Source organism: Camelina sativa, chromosome 13 (genome assembly GCF_000633955.1).
Source record: "Camelina sativa cultivar DH55 chromosome 13, Cs, whole genome shotgun sequence".
NCBI lineage: Eukaryota > Viridiplantae > Streptophyta > Magnoliopsida > Brassicales > Brassicaceae > Camelina > Camelina sativa.
In genome coordinates, this window is record NC_025697.1 from 17,354,982 (window position 1) to 17,378,732 (window position 23,751).

The following is a 23,751-nucleotide window of genomic DNA, read 5'->3' on the forward strand; positions in this document are numbered from 1 at the left end:
TAACTATTAAGGATAGATTCCCTATTCCTCTGATCGAAGATTTACTTGATGAATTCGGAGGCTCCAAAGTCTTTTCCAAGATAGATTTGCGAGCAGGTTATCACCAAGTGTGGATGGATCCAAATGACATTCATAAGACTGCATTTAAGACTTACAGTGGTCAATTTGAATATTTGGTGACGCCATTTGGTCTTACGAATGCTCCTGCAACATTCCAAGGCTTCATGAACTCAATGTTTAAGGAGTATTTAAGGAATTTCGTGTTGATATTTTTTGATGATATACTGATTTACAGTTTGACGAAGGAGGATCACTTGCACCATCTCCAACTGGTATTTTAGAAGATGAGAGAACACCAATTATACGCAAAGGAGAGTAAGTGTGCTTTTGTTACCTCAAAATTTGAGTATCTAGGACATTACATTGAAGCTGGAGGAGTTTCTACTGATCCTAATAAGATCAAAGCAGTAGCAGAATGACCTCTCCCTACAAATTTAAAACAACTGAGGGGGTTTCTGGGCTTACCAGGATGTTATAGAAGGTTTGTGAAGAATTTTGAAACTATAACAAGACCACTTACGGTATTAACGAAGAAAGACTCATTTATGTGGACTGATGAAGCTTATACAGCCTTCAACACTTTGAAATCGACCTTGTGCAGTGCTCCGGTTTTAGCACTACCTTTGTTCGACAAACTATTATTGGTAGAGACTGACGCTTGTACTCATGGGATTGGGCAGTACTAATACAGGATGGTCACCCACTCGCCTACATAAGTCGTCATTTGAAGTGGAAGCCACTGCATTTGTCTATATACGAAAAGGAGTTATTGGTTGTGGTGTTTGCAGTTCAGAAATGGAGACACTACTTGCTACCAAACCATTTCATCATTAAAACAGACCAGCGTAGCCTCAAATATCTCCTAGAGCAGCGTTTGAACACTCCTATCCAACAGCAGTGGTTGCCAAAATTGTTGGAATTCGATTATGAGATACAATATAAACAAGGGAAGGACAATATTGCAGCTAATGCCTTGTCTAGAGTGGAGGGAGCAGAAGTTTTGCATATGGCTATGTCAGTTTTGGAGTGTGATCTATTGAAGGATATCCAAAGTCATTATGCAACTGATAATGAGTTAAAAGGAATAATTACTTCATTGGAGAAGGATCCTAAGGCTAAGAAGCACTACTCTTGGGTTCAATCATTACTAAGAAGAAAGAGTAAGATTGTGGTACCACAAGATGTGGATTTGAAGAACTCTATTTTGAAGTGGATGCCTTTTTCTGGGAGTGGAGGTCATTCAGGACGTGATGCAACTCATCAACGAGTTAAGAGCTTATTTTACTGGAAAGGTATAGCTATTGATATACAAACTTACATTCGAAGCTGCAAGGTTTGTCAACAATGCAAATATGACACTGCAGCCTATCCAGGTTTAATTCAACCTCTACATATTCCTGAGTCACTATGGTCTGATATCTCTATGGATTTTATTGATGGCCTTCCTCGTTCGGCTGGTAAATTTGTTATCTTCGTGGTAGTGGATAGGTTGTCTAAAGCAGCTCATTTTATAGCTTTAGCACATCCTTACACTGCTATGACCGTTGCTCAAGCTTTCCTTGATAATGTTTTCAAGCTCCATGGTTGTCCACGTTCTATTGTAAGTGATAGGGACACTGTCTTCTTGAGCACATTCTCGACAGAGTTCTTTGCATTACAAGGTGTGGAGTTAAAACTCTCTAGTGCTTATCATCCTCAAAGTAACGATCAAACAGAAGTGGTGAATAGATGCTTGGAGAATTACTTAAGGTGTATGTGTAGTGACCCCATTTGTGGAGTCAATGGTTGCCTTTGGCTGAATATTGGTACAACACTACTTTCCATACAGCTACTCAGTTAAGGCCTTATGAAGCAGTCTATGGTCAAGCTCCACTAATTCATCTACCGTATCTTCCGGGTGAGCCCAAGGTAGCAGTGGTTGCTAGAAGTCTCCAAGAACGGGAGAGTATGATTTTGATGCTTAAGTTTCACTTACTGCAAGCTCAACACTGTATGCAGCAAAATGCAGACTTGCATCGAACATATCGGAACTTTGACATTGGAGACTATGTCTACGTTAAGCTGCAACCATATCGACAAGGATCAGTGGTGGCACTCAACAATTAGAAGCTGGCTCCTAAATACTATGGCCCTTACAAGATCGTTGATAAGTGTGGTAAGGTCGCCTATAAGCTACTATTATCTGAAGGCTCTAAGGTGCATCCAGTATTCCACGTCTCTCAATTGAAGGTGTTGGTAGGTAATGTTCAGACCTCAACTCAATTACCGACGATTGTATCTGATGTGTTAGTACGTGAACCTGAATCTGTTCTGGAGAGGAAACTAGTTAACTGTCAGGGTCGAGCGGCCACTATGGTTTTGGTTCGTTGGTCAGGCGAAACAGAGGAGGAAGCCACTTGGGAATACCTCTTTGATCTACAGAAGAAATTTCCTGCATATGAACCTTTTGGACAAGGTTCCTCGGACAGGGGAGCTTTGTTATAGCTAAATGATGGGAGGTGGCACGTGTGACACGTGAGGAGAAGAATCAAGTTGCAGACACGTGCGAGAGGCCGTTGCAGAAAAGTTTGTTACATTTTACTTTTTATAAGAGCAAATGTTAGTTCTTATCCTCATCATTCAAAAAAATATCTTGTGTGAATGTTTTAGAAGTTTCTCTACCTCATTGTTTAGCCGGAGCTTCTCTGTGAAGTTTCTTGCTGGTGAGAAGTGTTATCGCGTTTCATGAACGTTGTAACAATTGTTCGATATCATTTCATAATACTTGAGTTTTCGTTATTAACTACTCACTTTTTCTTGTTGCAATTTTAATGTTTTTTTTGTCTCTTCTTCTTCTTTCTCTTATTAGTCAATCGTATAATATACAGATATATAATAAATTTTCTGAGTTTATCTTTGTAATCGTTAAGTCTAAGCCAATTTGATATTGCCTAACAATGCATCAAATTTGAATAGAATTTTCATATAGATTGATTGTACATCTGCGCGATGGCTAAACTGCTTATGAACCCGTCTAACATACAATTGCATCGATGGAGGAATTGAACATAGCACTTTGAGTTACATTGTGACATTGTTAGGCGATTTCATAAGAGCATAAAAACATTGTATCCTGCTATCATATAAGTTTTTTCTATCTACACTAGTACATTATATAAGGTTCATGCACCACTACACTTATTGCTAATTGCATTTAGATTGGATGTACATAATTCCTACCACTTTCATCACAATTCATGTTCGATGTCAATTAGTTCTATGTTCGGTCCAATTAGTTTGCTTTTTGTGATGGGCTTGCTCGTAATAGCTATATAGAGTGAGACCTCTAAATTAATACTTGATAAATTAATAATTTCTATAAATTATATAAATTAATAAATTTGTCTGATCCCAAGATGAACCAGTGTAATTTGTAGATAATTCAATAATATAATAAGATAATAATTTTTTGAAAATCTTCTATAAATATATGATCCCATCAATAGTATACATTATAATTATAGAAATTTATCAAATATATATATATATATATATATGTATATACATTAATTTTTGTTAGAGTTTATCCCTAATATTTTAACTATATCGAAAACTTTTAATGTTCCTTTTAAAACATAATAATTGTTATTTTCATTGTAATTTATTCTATAAAAATATTAGTTATAATGATTAAATCTTATTTTAAAATATATTTTTTGAAAAAATTTACCAAATTAGGAAAATCTCTCTGTAAATTATTAATTATTTATTATTACATTAAATCTCTATAAATTAATAATTTTTCTTGGTCTTAACATTATTAATTTATAGAGGTTTTACTGTATATCATCATTAAAAACCCTAAAAAATGTTTAGAGCATCCACAGTGGTAGAGACTAGATAAGTCTCTCAAATATATTAATTTAACATGTATAATATAATTTATTTGTCATTTAAAATTAAAGTTTATTAAAAAAACGACCAAACTAATAAAATATTAACATGTATAATAGAAGGATTAAGTTCTCATGGATTCTCATTTGAGATTCTTCTCTCTCTTTTCTCCTTTTAATTACTTAATACTGTGGATGCTCTTATTATGATAGGCACGTCAAACACACGAGTATCAAGGCCTATCATATTAAAGCCTATTCCGTTCTACCTTGGTTGAGTCTCGGTCTTGGATGTTGTCGAATAAAAGAGAGAATCTACTCCATACTTATCCTTGTTATGTCCTCGCGTTTTTATTATTTGTGTTTACCTTTTGGAGTTAGGCGATTTCATAGGAATCAGGTAGATATAAATCTCTTATGGTGTTTTCCTATATAAGCTAATAAGAATCATATGAAAAGTAGTCATAAAACTACTTGTTAAAACCTATGTGTGTTTGTTCTCCTAAACACTGGTTGGGACCTTATCAGTTTAATACGTGATTAATTTTCCTAAAGTTAACGTGTTAAACACTGGTAAGGCTAGGGTTCACCACAAGCCACCGCTCTTCGTATTATAGCTTGAGCTTCATCTTCCCTGTTTTGTTATTTCCAAGAGACTAATCTTATCTTAAAGCCAACGGTTTCTCTTTCTCTCTACTCTCTCGTGTCAAAGAGATTCCTGAAAGAAAGACAAAGGTATAATAATGTGTTCAAACATATCTTCAACAACTCTACAGAGTTGGAGAGAACGTCCTCCTTTTTCCTACTCCGTCAAAGTCAAAAACCTCTCCGTACTCGAAAGCTCAACTCTCCACTCTGATGGCAAATACCAGTCCCGACGTTTCTCCTCCGGTGATTACAAGTGGTACGTAAGGTGTATTTACTTAGTGTGATCACAACACAAGTCCCATAGATTTTCATCTTCCTCATGCATGATTCATTATCAATATAATCGAATCTTTTTTCCCCAATTCATTAATCGTTTTAAATTAATGATGTATAACGTATGCAATGTTTGCAAAACAAACCTCTAGGAGACTAATCATATACCCCAAAGGGAATGACAAGGACAACGGGAGTGGGTTTATTTCAATGTACGTTGAAATAGACAGCGCAAGCCTCGTTTCCACAACTCCAACTGAGGTGTATGCAGACCTCCGGTTTTTTTGTCTTTAATAAAAAGGAAAACAAGTACCTTACTATTCAAGGTAATATATATATATATGTTCATGCGTTACCATTATACATGTATATATGCTTTTGTTCTCTTGGTCTATTAAGTGTCTGTGTATCCAGATGTGGAATCAAAGCCCTTCAATACACTAAGGACGATGTGGGGATTTTCGCAAGTGCTTCCGCTTTCAACATTCAATGACAATAAAAACGGATACCTCTTTGATGGAGATCACTGTGAGTTTGGTGTTGATGTCATTGTTGCTCCACCTCCAGCCAAGTGGGAAATCCTCTGTTTAGATGTGCAGCTTCCTTTTCCCAAGTTCTCTTGGACTGTTAAAAATTTCTCTGAGATAAAATCGGATATTCACACATCAAACTCTTTTTCAAGGGGTGGAATGAAATGGTAAATGTACATACTATATATTATTAATATGATATAACGAATATATTTTTTTTAACTTTTTACTAACTTTAAAAGTATATATACATATACGTATAAATTTATACATTGCGTTTAACAAATTTAAATTATTATTTTTGTAGGGCTTTAAAGTTGTATCCCAAGGGATACTCTATAAAAGATAATAAATGGCTATCCATTTTTCTCTTTTTAGATGATAGTCAAGTTTTAAAGGAAGATGAGAAGGTTTACGTGAAAGCGAATCTGAGAGTTCAAAACCCAAGTGGATCTAATCACTTTACAAGGGAGGGTACGTGATAAAACACTACTTGAATTATTATTGCTTTTTCTTTGTCAAAAAAAAAAAAGGAATTATTATTGCTTTTCTTTAATTTAACGAGCTCATGATGTGAATTTAGTTATGGATAACCACATCAATTTTTCCATTCACCAATGCTGACATGATTAATTATATTACAGTTAACAAGTGGTTCGATATACTATATGTGTCTATAGCTGAACTTCGGAAGTCTTACTTGGACAAGGAAGATACTTTGATTGTTGAAATCAAATTTAAAGTTGTTTCCGCGACTAAATATTCTTCCTTTACCTAGTCTCTTCTTTTAAATTCATGTGTTCCAAAAGCTTTTAAGTTTTTTTTTTTAAGTTACCTAAATATTCTTCATTTGTTCCATACAAAATTGTCAAAATTGAATTTGTTTTAGTTCGGTTTACTTATTTCATAATCTCTTAAGTTATAAAGTCATATATATATATTTGAATTTGATGTCCAAAAGCAATAGATGTTTTAAGTTTTTAAATAGACAGACTAATATGAGGATTTAAGAAACAGCCTATATGTTTTAACAATGACAAAGGAATGTTAAATTTTCAGAAACAGCCTATATGAGGATTTTAAAAAAAAAACTAACTATATTAATTTGAAAAAAGAGTAATACAAATTGTCAGACGAGCAAGTCTATCTGCTGCTTCATTTTCTCACGACGAACATATGAGGATTTATTTAATAAATTGGATTATATACTTCATCTATTTGTTTTCTGTAAATTTTGAGAAGTCCACGTTTTTGAAACTGTTTTTGATAAGCATTACTAAAATGTTCAAAAATATTATTTTATTACCTATTTTATAAAATAGTTAACCTTGTGAAACCTTATAAATATATATACAACATGGGACTATTTTTCTTAGCATGTTTTTGATAATTTATTAATCAGCATTTGTTGTATTTTTCAAAAATAAACAAAAGAGGTAATTTTTATACTAATGAAACAAGATAATAATGGGTATACATGTACAGTAAAACCTCTATAAATTAATAATGTTGGGACCAAGATATTTTATTAATTTATAGTGATATTAATTTATCTATAAATTAATAATTATTATTTTATAGTGTAAATTAATAACTATTAATTTATAGGTATATTTTTAATTGTTTAATTTTTTAAAATTATGAATTGAGACAATCTTTGCAAAATAAGATTATGAAATTACAAATATTATAGAAAATTTTTAAAAATAAATTACAAATATTATAAATTAAAGAATATTGTAAATTTATGGTATTGGAATTGAATTTCAGATAATTAAAAATTATTATAGAAAAGAAATTACAAATATTATAGACAAATTCACTTGTACACATGACATAAATATTCATATTTATGAATAAAATTATCAATTATTGTATTTTAATAGTCTATCAAACTATCAAAATGTAAATGATGCATATGTAGAAATTGAAAACTTTAAAATGTTTTAGCTGTTTTATGAAATGTTATAGAATATTTTATACCAGTATAGTTTGAAGATACAATATAACTATTATTTTATAGATATGAGGTTTAAGAGAAACATATTTTACTATATCAACATATATATATATGTAAATTTACATGATTATTAATTTATGATATTATTGGGACCATATTTTATATGGGGATTTCAAAAAAATTATTATCTTATTATCTTATCAAATTTTGTTATTTTTTACACTGTCCCGATTTGGGACTATTAAAATTTATTAATTTATAGTGTTTATTAATTTATAGAATATTAATTTATAGAGGTTTTAGTGTATATGTTTTTTTACTAGTTCGGTATCAAATTCAAAAGTCAACTATCAATACCATTATGTTTGCTAGGACAACCGAACCAATGATAGTTATAAAGAAATCATGGTATTGTAGGAGAGTGGTTTAGTACCACCTGGTTAACTCACTATAAACCGGAAATACCCACACCAACTCAAATTATACCAAGCCTGATCAACTCTGCAACAATAAGAGCTCGTTAAGCAATCAAATAGAAGATACAGTGAGATAAGATCAAATCTACTCATATATTCTCAAGAAGGAATAAAGAAAGATTTATTGCAGAAGAATAATCAAAATGAACATATCGGAAGAAAAATATCACTAGATATAAATACCGCATTAAGTCGTCGAGGACGGCATAAGAAAACTCACAAAAACCCTAGATTCGACTCCCACTATGAAATCCTTGCTTGTTCTTCGAACTAGTTGGCAATTTCTTGTAACAACAATTGTCAATCTTGTTCTTGAATAGATCAATAAGGAAAAGTCATTCTTAATATTTTACTTGTGTATTTTTGATCGGTTTAAACTTAGTGCAGGTTTAACTCGCACATGTATCATGACCATTTTTTAAATAATTTTAAAAATATATTTCAAAAGACTTAAAACCATTAAACCAGAAGCAATTTGGAGGATCCTTATCCAAACCAAAGTTCTGATCAAAGCCTAAGAGATAAGATTGATTATGAAAAATTCTTGGGTTCACCATAGGGATGAACCACTCTCATTCACCCCCTCTTTATTAACCAATCAAAACACAACAAACTGTTGTGTCATATCATCTTTATAAAATAAATCAAAACTAAAATAAAAAGACAAAACAAGTTAAGGAAACCAATTCTGTAGATTTTTTTATTAAGGAAATTATGTTGGTTTAGGTTTATAAAATAATGATTAAAGTTTAGATTTTACAATTAAACGAAATAATACGTCAGTTTGTGTTTACAAAAAAATGGTTAGGGTTTAGTTTTACAATTAAACACAATTATGTGTCAGTTTGGGTTTACAAAAGAGTGGTTAGAGTTTAGGGTCTAGATTTTACAATTAAATGAAATTATATGTCGGTTTGGGTTTACAAAAGAGTGGTTAGAGTTTAGGGTCTAGATTTTACAATTAAATGAAATTATATGTCGGTTTGGGTTTACAAAAGAGTGGTTAGAGTTTAGGGTCTAGATTTTACAATTAAATGAAATTATATGTCGGTTTGGGTTTACAAAAGAGTGGTTAGAGTTTAGGGTCTAGATTTTACAATTAAATGAAATTATATGTCGGTTTGGGTTTACAAAAGAGTGGTTAGAGTTTAGGGTCTAGATTTTACAATTAAATGAAATTATATGTCGGTTTGGGTTTACAAAAGAGTGGTTAGAGTTTAGGGTCTAGATTTTACAATTAAATGAAATTATATGTCGGTTTGGGTTTACAAAAGAGTGGTTAGAGTTTAGGGTCTAGATTTTACAATTAAATGAAATTATATGTCGGTTTGGGTTTACAAAAGAGTGGTTAGAGTTTAGGGTCTAGATTTTACAATTAAATGAAATTATATGTCGGTTTGGGTTTACAAAAGAGTGGTTAGAGTTTAGGGTCTAGATTTTACAATTAAATGAAATTATATGTCGGTTTGGGTTTACAAAAGAGTGGTTAGAGTTTAGGGTTTAGATTTTACAATTAGAAAATTGTATTTTAATTTGGGTTTATAAAAAGAGTGATTTGAGTTTTGATGTTATAATTTAAAACTATAATATAGTGTTTAGAATTAATAATTATAAAATTAATTGATATATAGAATTTATTTGCTTAATCAATTATTTGTTTTCTTAACTAAGAGGGGGTAAATAAGAAAGGTTCACCCTAGGGGTGAACTCGAGAATTATCCATTCATTATCTATCAACAAATAAAAATTCTAAGAAAACTAATGGTTCAGGAAGTATCATAAATCAACCAAACAATCCACTTAGCTGTCGTGAAGACCCATCTAGATCATGCCAAATCAAATTTGATCAAACCAACAAATAATTTCCTCGAACCATCTTGGAGAATCACCAACAATATGCATATTTTATAAAGAACAGTCGAGCCACTTTTGAAGATTGTCGAGCCAATTCACCTGATTGTCATGAGAGGTTTGCCGAATCACATCGAGATCAAAACCTGCTAACAGCTGAAGATTTTTCTCCTACCATCTTTGAGATTCCTCGACAATGTACTCATTCCTTGATGAATTCTCGACGAACATTTGTGCATTATCGAGATGGATTGAGAGATTGCCAAGAAGATCCTTTGTATCGAAAAATCACAAAAGTATCTATGAATATCCTCATTAAAAACCCTAATGGATGTTGAATACGTGATTAATATTCCTAAAGTACGTTAATGTGTTAAACACTGGTAAGGCTAGGGCTCACAAGCTACGGCTCTTCGTATTGAAAGCTTGAGATTCGTTAATTTTCCAATTATGTTATCTCCAAGAGGCTAATCTTATATCACAACCAATGCTTCTTCTCTCTCTCTACTCTCTTGTGTTAAAGCAATTTTGGAAAGAAGAAGAAAAGGTACAATAATGTGTTCAAACATTGTATCTTCGACAACTCTACAGAGTTGGAGAGAACGTCCTCCTTTTTCCTACTCCATCAAAGTCAAAAACTACTCTGAACTCGAAAGATCAACTCTCTAAACTGGTGATAAATACCAGTCCCGACGTTTCTCCTCCGGTGATTGTAAGTGGTAAGTAATTCTATTCACTTAGTCTTGTCACAATTCCTATAGATTTGCACCTTCATCATCATTCATTATCGAAATAATCGATCTTTTTTTCTTCTTTCATTAATCGTTTTTTTTTTTTTGATGAAACAGAGGGAGTTAGACTCCCATACTTTATTAAAAACGAAAGAAAACTAGACACAAACACGTCTTGGAATAGCATGACCAACAGAGTCTTGCAACACAATCGCAGCAACACTCTCTGGACTAGACTGAAATAAATGAAAACCTAAAGATAAGGAAAAAGCATGGTTCGCTAATCCATCTGCTAGACGATTAGCTTCCCTATGCACATGCACAATACGGACCACTCAGTCCCTTGAGATGAAGCCATGGCATAAACGTACTAGGAATGACAGCGAATGAGCCTTGCTAATTCCTGTTTGTAAAAAACCCACCACTACCTCCGAGTCAACCTCCAGTACAAGCTGTGGTGTCTAATCTCAACCTATGCAATGTTGACGTAATTTTTTAGACGTACGTCTCAAAAAGAATTTCCTTTTAACTCTTCCATAACGTTTCTGAGGTATGTATGTGCTATTACAAATTAAACCATGTTTACAAAATTAAAAAAATTGTCAGCAAAAAAATAACAAAAACAAAAAAAGTAAAAAAAACTAAAGGAACTAGAAAAATATAATCAATCAAGCAATAAGATTAATCAGTTCATTTATGTCAATAAACTCCTTAAATTTAATCTCTTAGGCTAAGTGAGCAAATCTCTAGCATTAGTTAATTCATGAATTTGATCAAGCACTTCTCTGTGGAAATGCCTAAGATCTAATGTCAACCTCTCAGTTCAAAATTAGTATTAAGAACATTAATCCAGAACGAAAATTCCATAAAACAAACAATCTAAAACATCCTACTCGATTAAGAACATTTACTAGCCTATCCCATCTTTAGAAATTTTGGTTCGTTGAAGGAGAACTCTGCTCTGACGAACCATGTCACATGATTGGTTGTGTTCCACTTGGTGTGGCTGTTATTGTAAAGTCGGTACTAGAACCAAAACTATTTCTCTGGCGGCCTACGACATATGCGCTCTCACTTGAGCAAGCTGTGGAAGTGAAAATAGCATGGCATGCTGATAAAGTGATTGTGGAGACCGAAATGGACACCCGCAATTTCTCCCAAAGATCAGATGGATTGGCCTAATGATAACTCATGTTCCTCTGCAATTTTTGAAACTACTACTATGTAATTAAGGCAATTTTCTAAGTACTTGTATGATTTGGAAAATGTGATCTTCTATGATTATGATATCTTGGTTTTAAGTTATGTAAGATGTTTCATTAATGAATATTTAATTTAGTGCTTCCCCTTGATACATTCAACGACCATAAAAACGGATACCTCTTTGATGGAGATCACTGTGAGTTTGGTGTTGATGTCATTGTTGCTCCACCTCCAACCAAATGGGAAACACTTTCATATGATGTGAAGCTTCCATTTCCCAGGTTCTCTTGGACTCTTACAAAGTTCTCGAAGATACAAGAGAATCCTCACACGTCAAGGTTATGGTTGGAATCGCTTCGTGTCTATAGCTGAACTTCGAAAGTATTACTTGGGAAAGAAAGACACTTTGAATGTTGAGATCGAATTTAAAGTTGTTTCTACGACCAAATATTCTTCCTTTACCTAAGTTATCCTTTTAAAAAAGATATTTCTGTGTTCCAAACGCTTTTACTTTTTTTTTTTTATTATTATTATTACTAGTTTTTGAACCCACGCTAATTGTGGGTTTATTTGATATATTTTGATGAACATTATATATGGTTGATGACGGTAATAAAATATTCTCTTATAAAAAAAATTAAATTAGTATTAAGAAAAAAATTAAATTTCAGATACACAATTTTTTAAAATATAAAAATCAGTTGTGTTATAAAATCAAATATGATAAAAAAATCATGAATTTAACTCGACGTCGAGGCGAGGCGAATCAAACAGATGACCTCACATATTCTAAACCATTTCTTTGACTACCAAAAAAACGAAAGAATTTTATCATCATGAATTTAACTTGTTTTCATATTTAATTGATCGCTACCACCAATATTTTCATGTTTTTTATTCAATGTTTTCTTATTCTTCATATTCTTTTTTTTCATTTTTAATATCAAATTTTTTGGTAATTGTCATGGTTACTTTTACCGTCTGGTTCTTTGTTATACTATTTTTCTTCTTCTTCCTCGTCAACTTCTTCACATTCTTCCAATGAAAAACATTTTTTAAGACTACCACACAACTTGTTAACCCATCAAACTCCACGAACAAAATCATTTCTTTTCTCATAAAAATAAAAAATAAGATAAAAAATAAAAAATTAATGAAAGTATATCAACTCATCTATAAAATCATAAAAAATATATTTTACAGCTCATAAGAAATAAAAAGCACAAACGTAGATAAATAAGATAATTTTTGTATTATATGAATATTTATAATATTTTTAACTTTTAAAAGGTTTCGAAATATAAAATTTGAACCTTTTAAAAAGTTTCAATATTTATAATATTTTAAACTTTTAAAATTTAAANCACTTTCATATGATGTGAAGCTTCCATTTCCCAGGTTCTCTTGGACTCTTACAAAGTTCTCGAAGATACAAGAGAATCCTCACACGTCAAGGTTATGGTTGGAATCGCTTCGTGTCTATAGCTGAACTTCGAAAGTATTACTTGGGAAAGAAAGACACTTTGAATGTTGAGATCGAATTTAAAGTTGTTTCTACGACCAAATATTCTTCCTTTACCTAAGTTATCCTTTTAAAAAAGATATTTCTGTGTTCCAAACGCTTTTACTTTTTTTTTTTTATTATTATTATTACTAGTTTTTGAACCCACGCTAATTGTGGGTTTATTTGATATATTTTGATGAACATTATATATGGTTGATGACGGTAATAAAATATTCTCTTATAAAAAAAATTAAATTAGTATTAAGAAAAAAATTAAATTTCAGATACACAATTTTTTAAAATATAAAAATCAGTTGTGTTATAAAATCAAATATGATAAAAAAATCATGAATTTAACTCGACGTCGAGGCGAGGCGAATCAAACAGATGACCTCACATATTCTAAACCATTTCTTTGACTACCAAAAAAACGAAAGAATTTTATCATCATGAATTTAACTTGTTTTCATATTTAATTGATCGCTACCACCAATATTTTCATGTTTTTTATTCAATGTTTTCTTATTCTTCATATTCTTTTTTTTCATTTTTAATATCAAATTTTTTGGTAATTGTCATGGTTACTTTTACCGTCTGGTTCTTTGTTATACTATTTTTCTTCTTCTTCCTCGTCAACTTCTTCACATTCTTCCAATGAAAAACATTTTTTAAGACTACCACACAACTTGTTAACCCATCAAACTCCACGAACAAAATCATTTCTTTTCTCATAAAAATAAAAAATAAGATAAAAAATAAAAAATTAATGAAAGTATATCAACTCATCTATAAAATCATAAAAAATATATTTTACAGCTCATAAGAAATAAAAAGCACAAACGTAGATAAATAAGATAATTTTTGTATTATATGAATATTTATAATATTTTTAACTTTTAAAAGGTTTCGAAATATAAAATTTGAACCTTTTAAAAAGTTTCAATATTTATAATATTTTAAACTTTTAAAATTTAAAAATTATAATATTTAAAAACTTTTTAAATGCTAAGAACTTTTAAAAGTTTCAATATTTATAATATTTAAACTTTTAAAATTTTTACATATTATAATATATTTTTTGAAACTTTTTAAAGTTTTAATTTGATCAAATAAAAACCGGATCAAACCGAATAAAACTTTTAAACTTGGACGCTTGATAAATCAAGCTTTCCTGCTCATTCGTTGTTGGAAGCATATTAATCTTATTTATACTGGTTCTGAACCATTGTCTAAAAATTTTCTAGCCGATGTGGGATATTGTACCTAGTTCTTTTATTTCCATAAATTTAAATTTTTACCTTTTTCTAAAAATTCTGGAAATTTAAAAAATGTCAATGAATGACATGTCAAATCCTGATAGGTTGTTTAAAATAATTTTTAATAAATAAAATTCTTGAAATTTTTAAAAAATGTTAATTAGTGAGGTGGCTAATCACTATTGGTGGTTTTAAAGCTTAGGTGTACGCCTTAAGGAGCTTATAGCTCCTAGTTTTTATTAGTATAGATTACTAGGACTCAGACCCCCCGCGATGTCGCGGGGGAAGTATTTTAGAAAAAATAAAATTTAAATTTAAAATTATATATTATGAAATTATTTGAATGTAATAGAATCATTTGAATACATAAACATTAAACATAAACTGTTATTAAAAACACAACCATCAAAATGAAAACTTATAACAAAAAATATTATGTAGAATAGACGCAACTTTGCAAAAACATATTGTTTATATTATTATAAATATAAGATATTTTATGAAGAATTATGGTAAAGAAGTACAATTAAAAAAATTATTATGACAAAGTGATTCTAACTGAGAATATTGAACTAATGGTTGTAATGAGCAAATATAATTTCTTATTAAATAATTATAATTAAAAATATATTTAATAATGAGTGAAACTGTATCAACGAAATTTTAAAATTAAAACACACAACTCTTAAAACAAAATAAAATTAATTTTAAATATCGAAATAGTTTTTAACGAAAATTTACGATAAATAGACGCAACTGTAAATTCTATATTAAGTTTTATTAAATTTCTATAATACTATAATCATTTATAAAATTTTAGTTAGATTATAGAATAACATTTAATATTATATATTAAAATTATAATTAGTTAGATTCAACAGAAAACGAAAAATTTCTTTCAACGAACAATTATTTATTAGTTATTAATGAAGAGACAAATATATAGAGAGTTCAAAAGATATGACTAATTAAATAGACACACCTATTAGAAGGAAAAGTTGTGATAAAAAGATATGAATAAAATATAGTGAAAAGACACGACTCCAATGAATAAATACAACTGTTTGAGTTTTTTTTAAACCATTTTTTTTTTACAAAAAGTACTACGAAAAGTCGCAACTGTTGTTCGCATTTATTCAGATTGTTATTCTTATTTTTAAATATGAACATTTGTTTTTTAACGAAAAGTTACGAGAAAAAAATGTAACTGTAAATTCTATATTAAGTTGTATTAAATTTCTCTATTGATATAATCATTTCTAAAATTTTAGTTACATTATAGAATAACGTTGAATATTAGATATTAATATTCAATTATTTAGATTTAACATAAAATAGAAAATTTGGTTCAACGAACTTGTTAGTTAGTGATGAAGAGACAAATATAAAGAGAGTTCAAAAGGCATGACTATATAAATAGACACACCTATTAGAACGAAAAGTTGTGATGAAAAAATATAAATAAAATATAGTGAAAAGACACAACTCTACAATGAACATATATAATCATTTGAATTAAAAAAACAAAAAATAAACAATTTTGTTATGAAATGTACTACGAAAAATTGCAACTGTTGTGTTTGCACTTGATTGTACCTACAAACTCATATAAACTGCTTTTAAATAGAAGACATCTTTATTACCATATTCAAAGTCAAATCCAAAAGCTCACTATATAATCCATCTAACTCTTGGAAAAAAAATCTAGGTATTTTCATAAATTTTTTATATATAAAATTAACTAAAAGTTGTAAATTAGATTCATCATACTAAAAAATCTTTTGTTAAATCACGAATTTGAGGAATTTCTTTACTTAAAAAAAAAAGAATGCTAGAGAATAATTTGGAGAGCTGTAAAAACCGTTGAGATTAAAATTTTATATTATTTTGGGTCATGGCAAAAAAATGAAAACAGTTCAAACAGACAAATATATATAGACTTCAAAAGATACGAATATTCGAATAGACACAACTTTACAATGAACAGTTGCAACTTTACAAAAAAAACCGTTACAATGAACAATCGCAGCTTTTTGTAAAACACACAATTTAAATTTTCTACATATTTTTAAAAAATTATCCAAAAGGTACGATTGAAAAAACACAACTTTTGGTTGACATTTATTCGGATTGCTATTATATATTTAAAAGGTACGATTGAAAAAACATAACTTTTGGTTGACATTTATTCGGATTGCTATTATATATAGATTATTCAGATTTTGTTCTACATATGGTTTTAATTATTAGCCAAGTTGTCTAAAATTATTTGGGTTTAGTTCTGTTTGGTTACTTGGTTACCTAAATATTCAACTGTCGTTAACCAGACTACTTTTGCCTCAACTCAAACCCAACGCTAGTCAAATAACTTCACAATATCTATCTTCTCAAGAACGTTCCTAAGCTGAAATCTTATTATATAACCCGAGAGGTATAGAGATTCTATACTGAACCAAACCCAAATAATATTTAAAAAGTTTACATTGGTCCAACGTTCGGCAAAATGACTTCAAAGGTGGACTTGTCTGATAAGATTGGAAGACCAGTTCAGAAACGAAAATGTACTTGCAAATGTAAACACATACAATAGTAGTTTGGCCGCAGAGACTAGTCGTGCATCTTCATGTGATTTACAGTTACCAACATATAAGATGTAATCGAAAATTTATAAATTGAATACGAATAACATTAAATTTTACATTTTTATTAGGAATGACATACAACCATACGGATACAGGCGGACGCAGCAGAAGACCGAACACATGGGTAATAACAGTTTAACGGATGATCGAAGATTGAAAAAATAGAGAGAGAGAAGAGAACTCATGACAACATTTCTAAATTTGAGCTCTTTCCTTCAACGACCAGAGAGACTAATCTGTTCACAGTTCTTGTCAAGAGACTCTTTAACAGCATCAACCACAAGTTGTGTCTTTCGGCTAATACTAGGCCAGTACCCATCAGGCTTTGCACCATTGTTCTTGATTTCTCCAACCAATCGGGCAAACTCTCTCACCATACACGCCTCTTGTGGAAGCTCTGTCTTAACCGTGTGCTCACTAGGGGGACTAACCCACGCAGTCACAAGATCATTAAACCAAGCTTTAGTGCTCGTGGTGAACGACGCCTCTGTCTCCTTATACGGGATAATGAAGTCGTGAACACGAAGTGTACCATTCGTTCCAATAGCAGTTATCTCCATTGTCAGGTTAGCCAAAAAGGAACAGTATATGGTTGCTGTTCGCCCATCCTCCCATGTCAAAGATGCTCCACAGGAAAGAATCACTCCTGCCTCGTTTAGCACAGCACCGGGAAAAGCCGTAACAGTTTTGGGAAGATCAAAGTTGTTGGCTAAAAGAGTTGCTCGGATCGCGTACCATCCAGCATCTCCTAACGCACCAAGCCCGTCAAGACCCGGTTTCACACGGATATCGTTTTTGAGGAAATCTTCATCTCCAGCAAATGAGAAACAACTCTGAACCTACGGACTCAAACATCAAGTAGAAATAAGAGTTTCAAGAAACTAAAAAAAAACAAACTAATTATAGAAACATACACAAAGCAAGATCAAACCTAGAGACTGAGCATATATCTACTCTATAAAGCTACTCTAAGAGAACCAAAGCTATTGACTTTAAAGAAACCCCCATAAAAATTCAATCAATTCCAATCCAATTCAACATCACAACAAAAACATAAACAAGCCAGATCAAACCTAAAGACTGAGGACGTCTACTCTACAAACCTAATCTGAGAGAGCCAAAGCTATCAACTTTAAAGAAACCCACAAAACTCCAATCCAATTTCAAATTTTACTGAAAAATTCAAAGAGTTAGCTTACAGTTTTAAGCTGACCAAAACGTTCTGAATCAGACAAAAACTCCTTAAGCTTAGCAGTTCTAGGATTATGAACCCACATAGTACCATCCATAATCTGAACACCATTAGCTTCACAAGCAGCAACGATCTTATCAAACTCAGCTACGTTCATAGCAACAGGCTTCTCCAAAAGGATATGTTTCCCTTTCTCAGCTGCTCGTATAGCCCACTCAACGTGGAGACTAGTGGGGAGAGGAACGTAGAGAGCATCGACCTCTGGATCTTCGAGAAGCGATTCGTAAGAGCCGTGGATCTTGGTTGATTCAGGGTAGTTGTTGGCGGTGGCGAAAGATTTGGCTTTTTCTAAAGAGCGGCTTGCTACGGCGGCGATTGTGGCGTTGGGAGCGAGGTTGATGGCTCGGGAGACTTTTCTAGCGATGTCGGCGCAACCCATTACTCCGATTCGGATTTGAGTGGCGGTGGCCATTGTTGTTGACGGGATTTTTCCGGTTAAAGGATGAGGGAGAGTGAGTGAGTGATGGATGATAGGAGAAGGAAAAGAGAGAGGAAATATAAAAACAGGTGAAGTTGTTACGATTACAAGAGAAGAGACATTTTTAAAGAATGATAATAATTGGTGGCCCAAGAAAAAACAAAAACATTAAAAGTCTAAATTTTGGTATAATTAAGCACATCCATCCATAATTTCTACATTCTAGTTTCTTCTACTCTCTACGCTAATTGTTTTTAAAAGTGAGAAAATCCCATATTTTATGATTTAGAGATTTAAAGTTTTAAACAAATAGTTTTTAGAGCTTAACATTAATTTTTTTGGATTAAAGTTTAATTTTATGATTTAGAGTTAGGTATTATGGATTATGATTGAAATTACAGTTTAGGTTCAAATTTTTCTTTTAAAGTCTGAATGGTAACATGTATTTGGTTGTGCGGGACAAATAATCTAGTAGTGCGGTACGGTTCAACTGCGGTTCATGCGGAAGAAATATAGGGTCCGAATGGTAACCACGGATTTGATAGTGCGATACGGTTAAACTGCGATGTATGCGGAACAAATATATTTGCGGGACAAGTGCGGTTAATGTAAAATAAATAGTACAAAATAATGTTTGATTGGTGAACAAATCAATCAGCAGACTAGACCGCTTTTTAATAGATGAGTTGAAATTCTACAAAAATGTAATCATGTTACGAAAGTAAATAAAAGAAGGAGAACACAGAGTCACAAAAGGATGCGTACATGTGAAAAATATTACGTAACTTCTGTGGAGCTCATCGTCACTATACAAGCACTCTAACTTTTTTTTTATCTCTATTAATGTAGCAATGAATCGTTCATTATAACATATGAATACAACTTACAAAAACTTCAATTATAGAAGAAGTAAAATCTCTCTCTCGTATCTCTATTATTCAGTATCTCAATCATTCAACGGGTATAAAATTTCCCTCTATTGTTTATTATATTCACCATAAAATCAAACACTTATTTATGACACGTTATCAGCATGATCACTCTACGGTGGATTATAATTATATATTTATAATATATATGTCATTATATTCTATATGTTATTCGACCGAGCGGTATGTCGCCTCGTTAAAATTTCAGTAGTTGTTCAAAACACCATCATTTATTCGTTACTATAGTGGGAGGTATTCCGCCCCTGTAAGTAATTATTGTAATGGTTGCTTAACGCACCATAACAATGGACGGCTCAGCCGCCGGTAATGTGGATGACTCCGTCACCATAATTTATTTACTGTTATAATATGGATAACTCCAGCACCATAATATTGCCCTTAAATTATATTTATATTATAGTTAATATATAAGGAGGCTTAGCCACCTGTATATTAATATATCTCTGAAATTGCTAAATTTTAACTGATTGATTGTTCAATTTATGATTTATTTTATGCTTAATACTTTTTACCAACGGTCACAAAGAAAATTTTTCAAAAATCTTACACTTTTCAAACGGCTATGAACAGTAATTTTCAATCTATAAATACACTCATATTTTCACTCTTTCATTCATCTAAAACCGCATCACTCCTCATAAAATTTTCTAAAGAAAGTTGTTTAAGTTTTCATTTTGTAAAATGATTAGCTTGTTTCTAATTGTTTGTTTAATTGCAATTATCACTTCTATTTATGGCCTATTCGTTGGAGAATTTACCCACGAAGAGTTTACCATTAACATCAATTTACTTTTCTATGCATTTTTGTTCTTTGTAATTGCTTGCATTATAAATATAAACTAGATTTTAACCTGCGGTATACCGCGGCTCAAACTCTTTTGTAATTAAGAAAACGAAAATATTTGGGTGCAATGGATTATGTTTACATTCTCTTGATCAGTCTTACAAATATTTACCATAGCCCATTAGATGGGATGATTGTCTCACTGAGTGTTTATCAAATACTCATGCATCTCAATATATGTTTGCGGTGCAGGTAAAAGCAAAGTGTGCTCGTGGAATCAAGGCAATGAAGAGGAGGACGTTCTAGGGACTCGATTGGTTGTTATCTGGCGTTGCTAGGTTGCTAGAGTTGGGTCATTAGAACATTGCTAGGTTGCTGGTTCTATGTTTCCTGATATTTGGTTATTGGAATTGTTATACTTTAGTTACTGGTTATTAATTATTAGATATTTATTGGTTTATGGTATTGGTTTTATTATGCTGTTTGGTTTAATTGTGGTTAGGTGACTAGTGGATATGGGACCACTAGTTATAGAGTATTTATTCTTAATATTATTATTATTTATTATTTATTAAAAAAAAAATGGGTCGGATCGTTTCAATCTTACAAATATTTACTTTACATCGAGGATAATTTCATCAGAAATATGAGACCAAACAAAACCCTGCAAATATATCCACACCCAAACATGAAACATGAACAACCATAATAAAAGAATCAAAACCATAACCATTCCCCAAAAGCCAAAACCTGTAGATTAAGGTAACATAGAAGGAAAGAACCATTTCTTAATACATCGTAAAACATAATTGTAGGTTTTAGTTGTGGGTGTTGTTAGGTTTCGTTTGTGAAGATAGTATTTATAGATTCCATTATGTTTGATAAGCAAGGACTTTACAATGTACTCACTAAAAGAGAGATATATGTAATCTTCGTTTTATTAAAACAGAGATTTTTTCGAACAATATTTACTTTACAAAGAAGATATATAGAGAATTAAATGTTTGTCTTGGTGGTAACATTATGTATTTGTTTGGAAATATGAATTTTATAAGATGATAATTATGCATTTGATTATAGAAATAGGTTGGTAATTGGTTATATCTTTGAGATTTGTAGAGATTATATTAATCGGAGTGTGAGAGATTATGGTAATAAAATATTATAATTGGCGTTTTTCAAAAAAAAGAAAAAAAACATTCGCGGGGTTTTAGATTGAAAATACACTTAGACGGCTATTATAGGCAACATCAATGAATTATCAAGCGGTTTTTCTAAATCCGCAATGACCAGTGGACAAAAGGTTTTTTTTTTTGCATTTTGTTTTTGTTTTTAGTTCACTGAATTTGATATATATATATATATATAAGTTCCATCTATACTTATATTTAATAAATTTTAAATCACATTTTATTAGAATTTCAACCTATTAAAAATATATTTTTCAATATTTTGAATTGTTTATTAATTATACAAAGTCGTCATGTGGTTTAATATTTATAGATAATATTTATTAATCTATATTCTTTGAATTAAAAAATTATTACAATTATAGGTTATAAATTTTATTTGTAAATAAATATTCTTAACACATGGAGTATATTATTGTATTGTAATAAAATTTTAATATAATAACATTTACAAATATTTACTAATTTACTCATACAAATATTATTATAATAGATAAAATATATAAATCCATATAAGATATGATTTTCTTAATTAACACAAACCAATAAAATAATTTATAATTATACCAATTATTAATATATGTTTTACTACCATATATCTATAATACGTAATCTACATCATTTTTTAAATATTGTTTAATGGATCAAATTACAATTGTTAAAAATTTATTAGATTATACAAAATTATATATATTTTTAATAAAATATACCGCAAATTGTTTTTCACCAATCAAACATCATTTTGTACTGCACTGATCCCGCAAATACATTTATCCCGCACGTACTACAATTAAACCGTACCACACAAACAATTTTTTTGTCATGCACTACTAAATCCGCGATTACCATTTGAATCATAAGAAAGTGCGTGTCACTAGTAATGTGAGGTTTTCAAATTTTCTTCATAATATTGAACCGCTTTTACCTATTCTTATTTTTTAATGTAACTTTATTAATACTCAAGTGTGGTAGATAAATTCGGTTGATTGGTAATAATAATAAAAACACACTCAAAATCTGCTTATTAAGTATTACCATTCATAACCTAAGAATAATAGAAAGCAAACCGCTGCGTACCAACTGCGAACCGTATTTGTTTACAAATAGGCCATGAATGGCAGCACGTCGAAATGCGTATTTCAACAGTTTTTAAAAAAAAACTGTTATATGTCACCATTTATATACTCATTCAGTAATTTGCATTTTTGGAAAGAGAAAATCAAAAATCACTTTACGTTTTTTAGGTGAACGTAATAACAAATGGACCGCCTTTTTTTGTGCCCAACAACCATTTAGCAGTAGTTTTCTAAATAACGCACAACATAATATTTTAACAATAAACTATGCTAAAAAATTATTTTCAATTTTAAAATTTTAAAACTTTTGATAAATAAATTACGTTTTCTTTTTCTTTTCCAAAAATTAATTACTTCACTATTTCTTCCCAAATTAAAAATAATCAATTTTAATATCAAAACAGATTTGTAGAAGAAAAAAGTTATTTTGAAAATGAAATCCATAGTTTCCTCTAGAACGAAATTATTTTTAAAACATTGTATATTTTCATGAACTAAAATTTACAGAATTAATTTCAAATAATTTTGGTTTTTGAAGTTTATAAATAGTATTTGAAATTACTATTTCATTAACAATTAAAAAAACAAATTTATAATATATTTTCTTATAATATTTATTTATAATATATAATTATACTAGTTATTTTTATTTATAAAATAATATAACTTGCGTACAGCAAAATGTTTTTCACCAATCAAACATTATTTTGTACTGCTTATTTTGGAGTAACCGCACTTGTCCCGCAAATACATTTGTTCCGCATGTACCGCAATTGAATCGTATCGAACTATCAAAATGTTTGTCCTGCACTACTAAGTCCGCGGTTATCATTTAGTTCCATAGAGTTGGGCGCAGCGGTCTGTTGTCCGCTGTATTTTTGGAGCGGACTAAACAGTTGACGGATTTGTGCGCCCTAACTACTGTCACCATTCATACCCATAGTTTTTTTTCTAAAACATAAATTTATAATTTAAATATTTATTAATTACAAAGAATATATACGAAAGAGCAACTCGCCATTGTTTTTATTCTCAACAAATCCAAGTTTGAATTCCCTTTAAAAAAGAAGCATAT

General features: G+C 30.6%; 1 protein-coding gene and 1 pseudogene across 1 annotated transcript; one reads left to right on the forward strand and one right to left on the reverse strand.

Moving 5' to 3' along the window:
* On the forward strand, positions 4,983-6,173 carry LOC109125106 (annotated as a pseudogene).
* Positions 17,048-18,781, reverse strand: LOC104736965 (uncharacterized oxidoreductase At4g09670). Its single transcript, XM_010457056.2, has 2 exons — positions 18,206-18,781; positions 17,048-17,845 (listed from the first exon to the last, which is right to left on the reverse strand). Exons 1-2 carry the CDS (start codon positions 18,668-18,670, stop codon positions 17,222-17,224), a joined length of 1,089 nt encoding a protein of 362 aa, XP_010455358.1. The 5' UTR covers positions 18,671-18,781; the 3' UTR covers positions 17,048-17,221.

Coding starts and splice junctions, on each gene's coding strand:
- LOC104736965 (XM_010457056.2), bottom strand. CDS start 18,670: ATGGCCACCGCCACTCAAATCCGAATCGGAGTAATGGGTTGCGCCGAC. Junction 17,846..18,205: donor GTTTTGGTCAGCTTAAAACT/GTAAGCTAACTC, acceptor TTGAGTCCGTAG/GTTCAGAGTTGTTTCTCATT.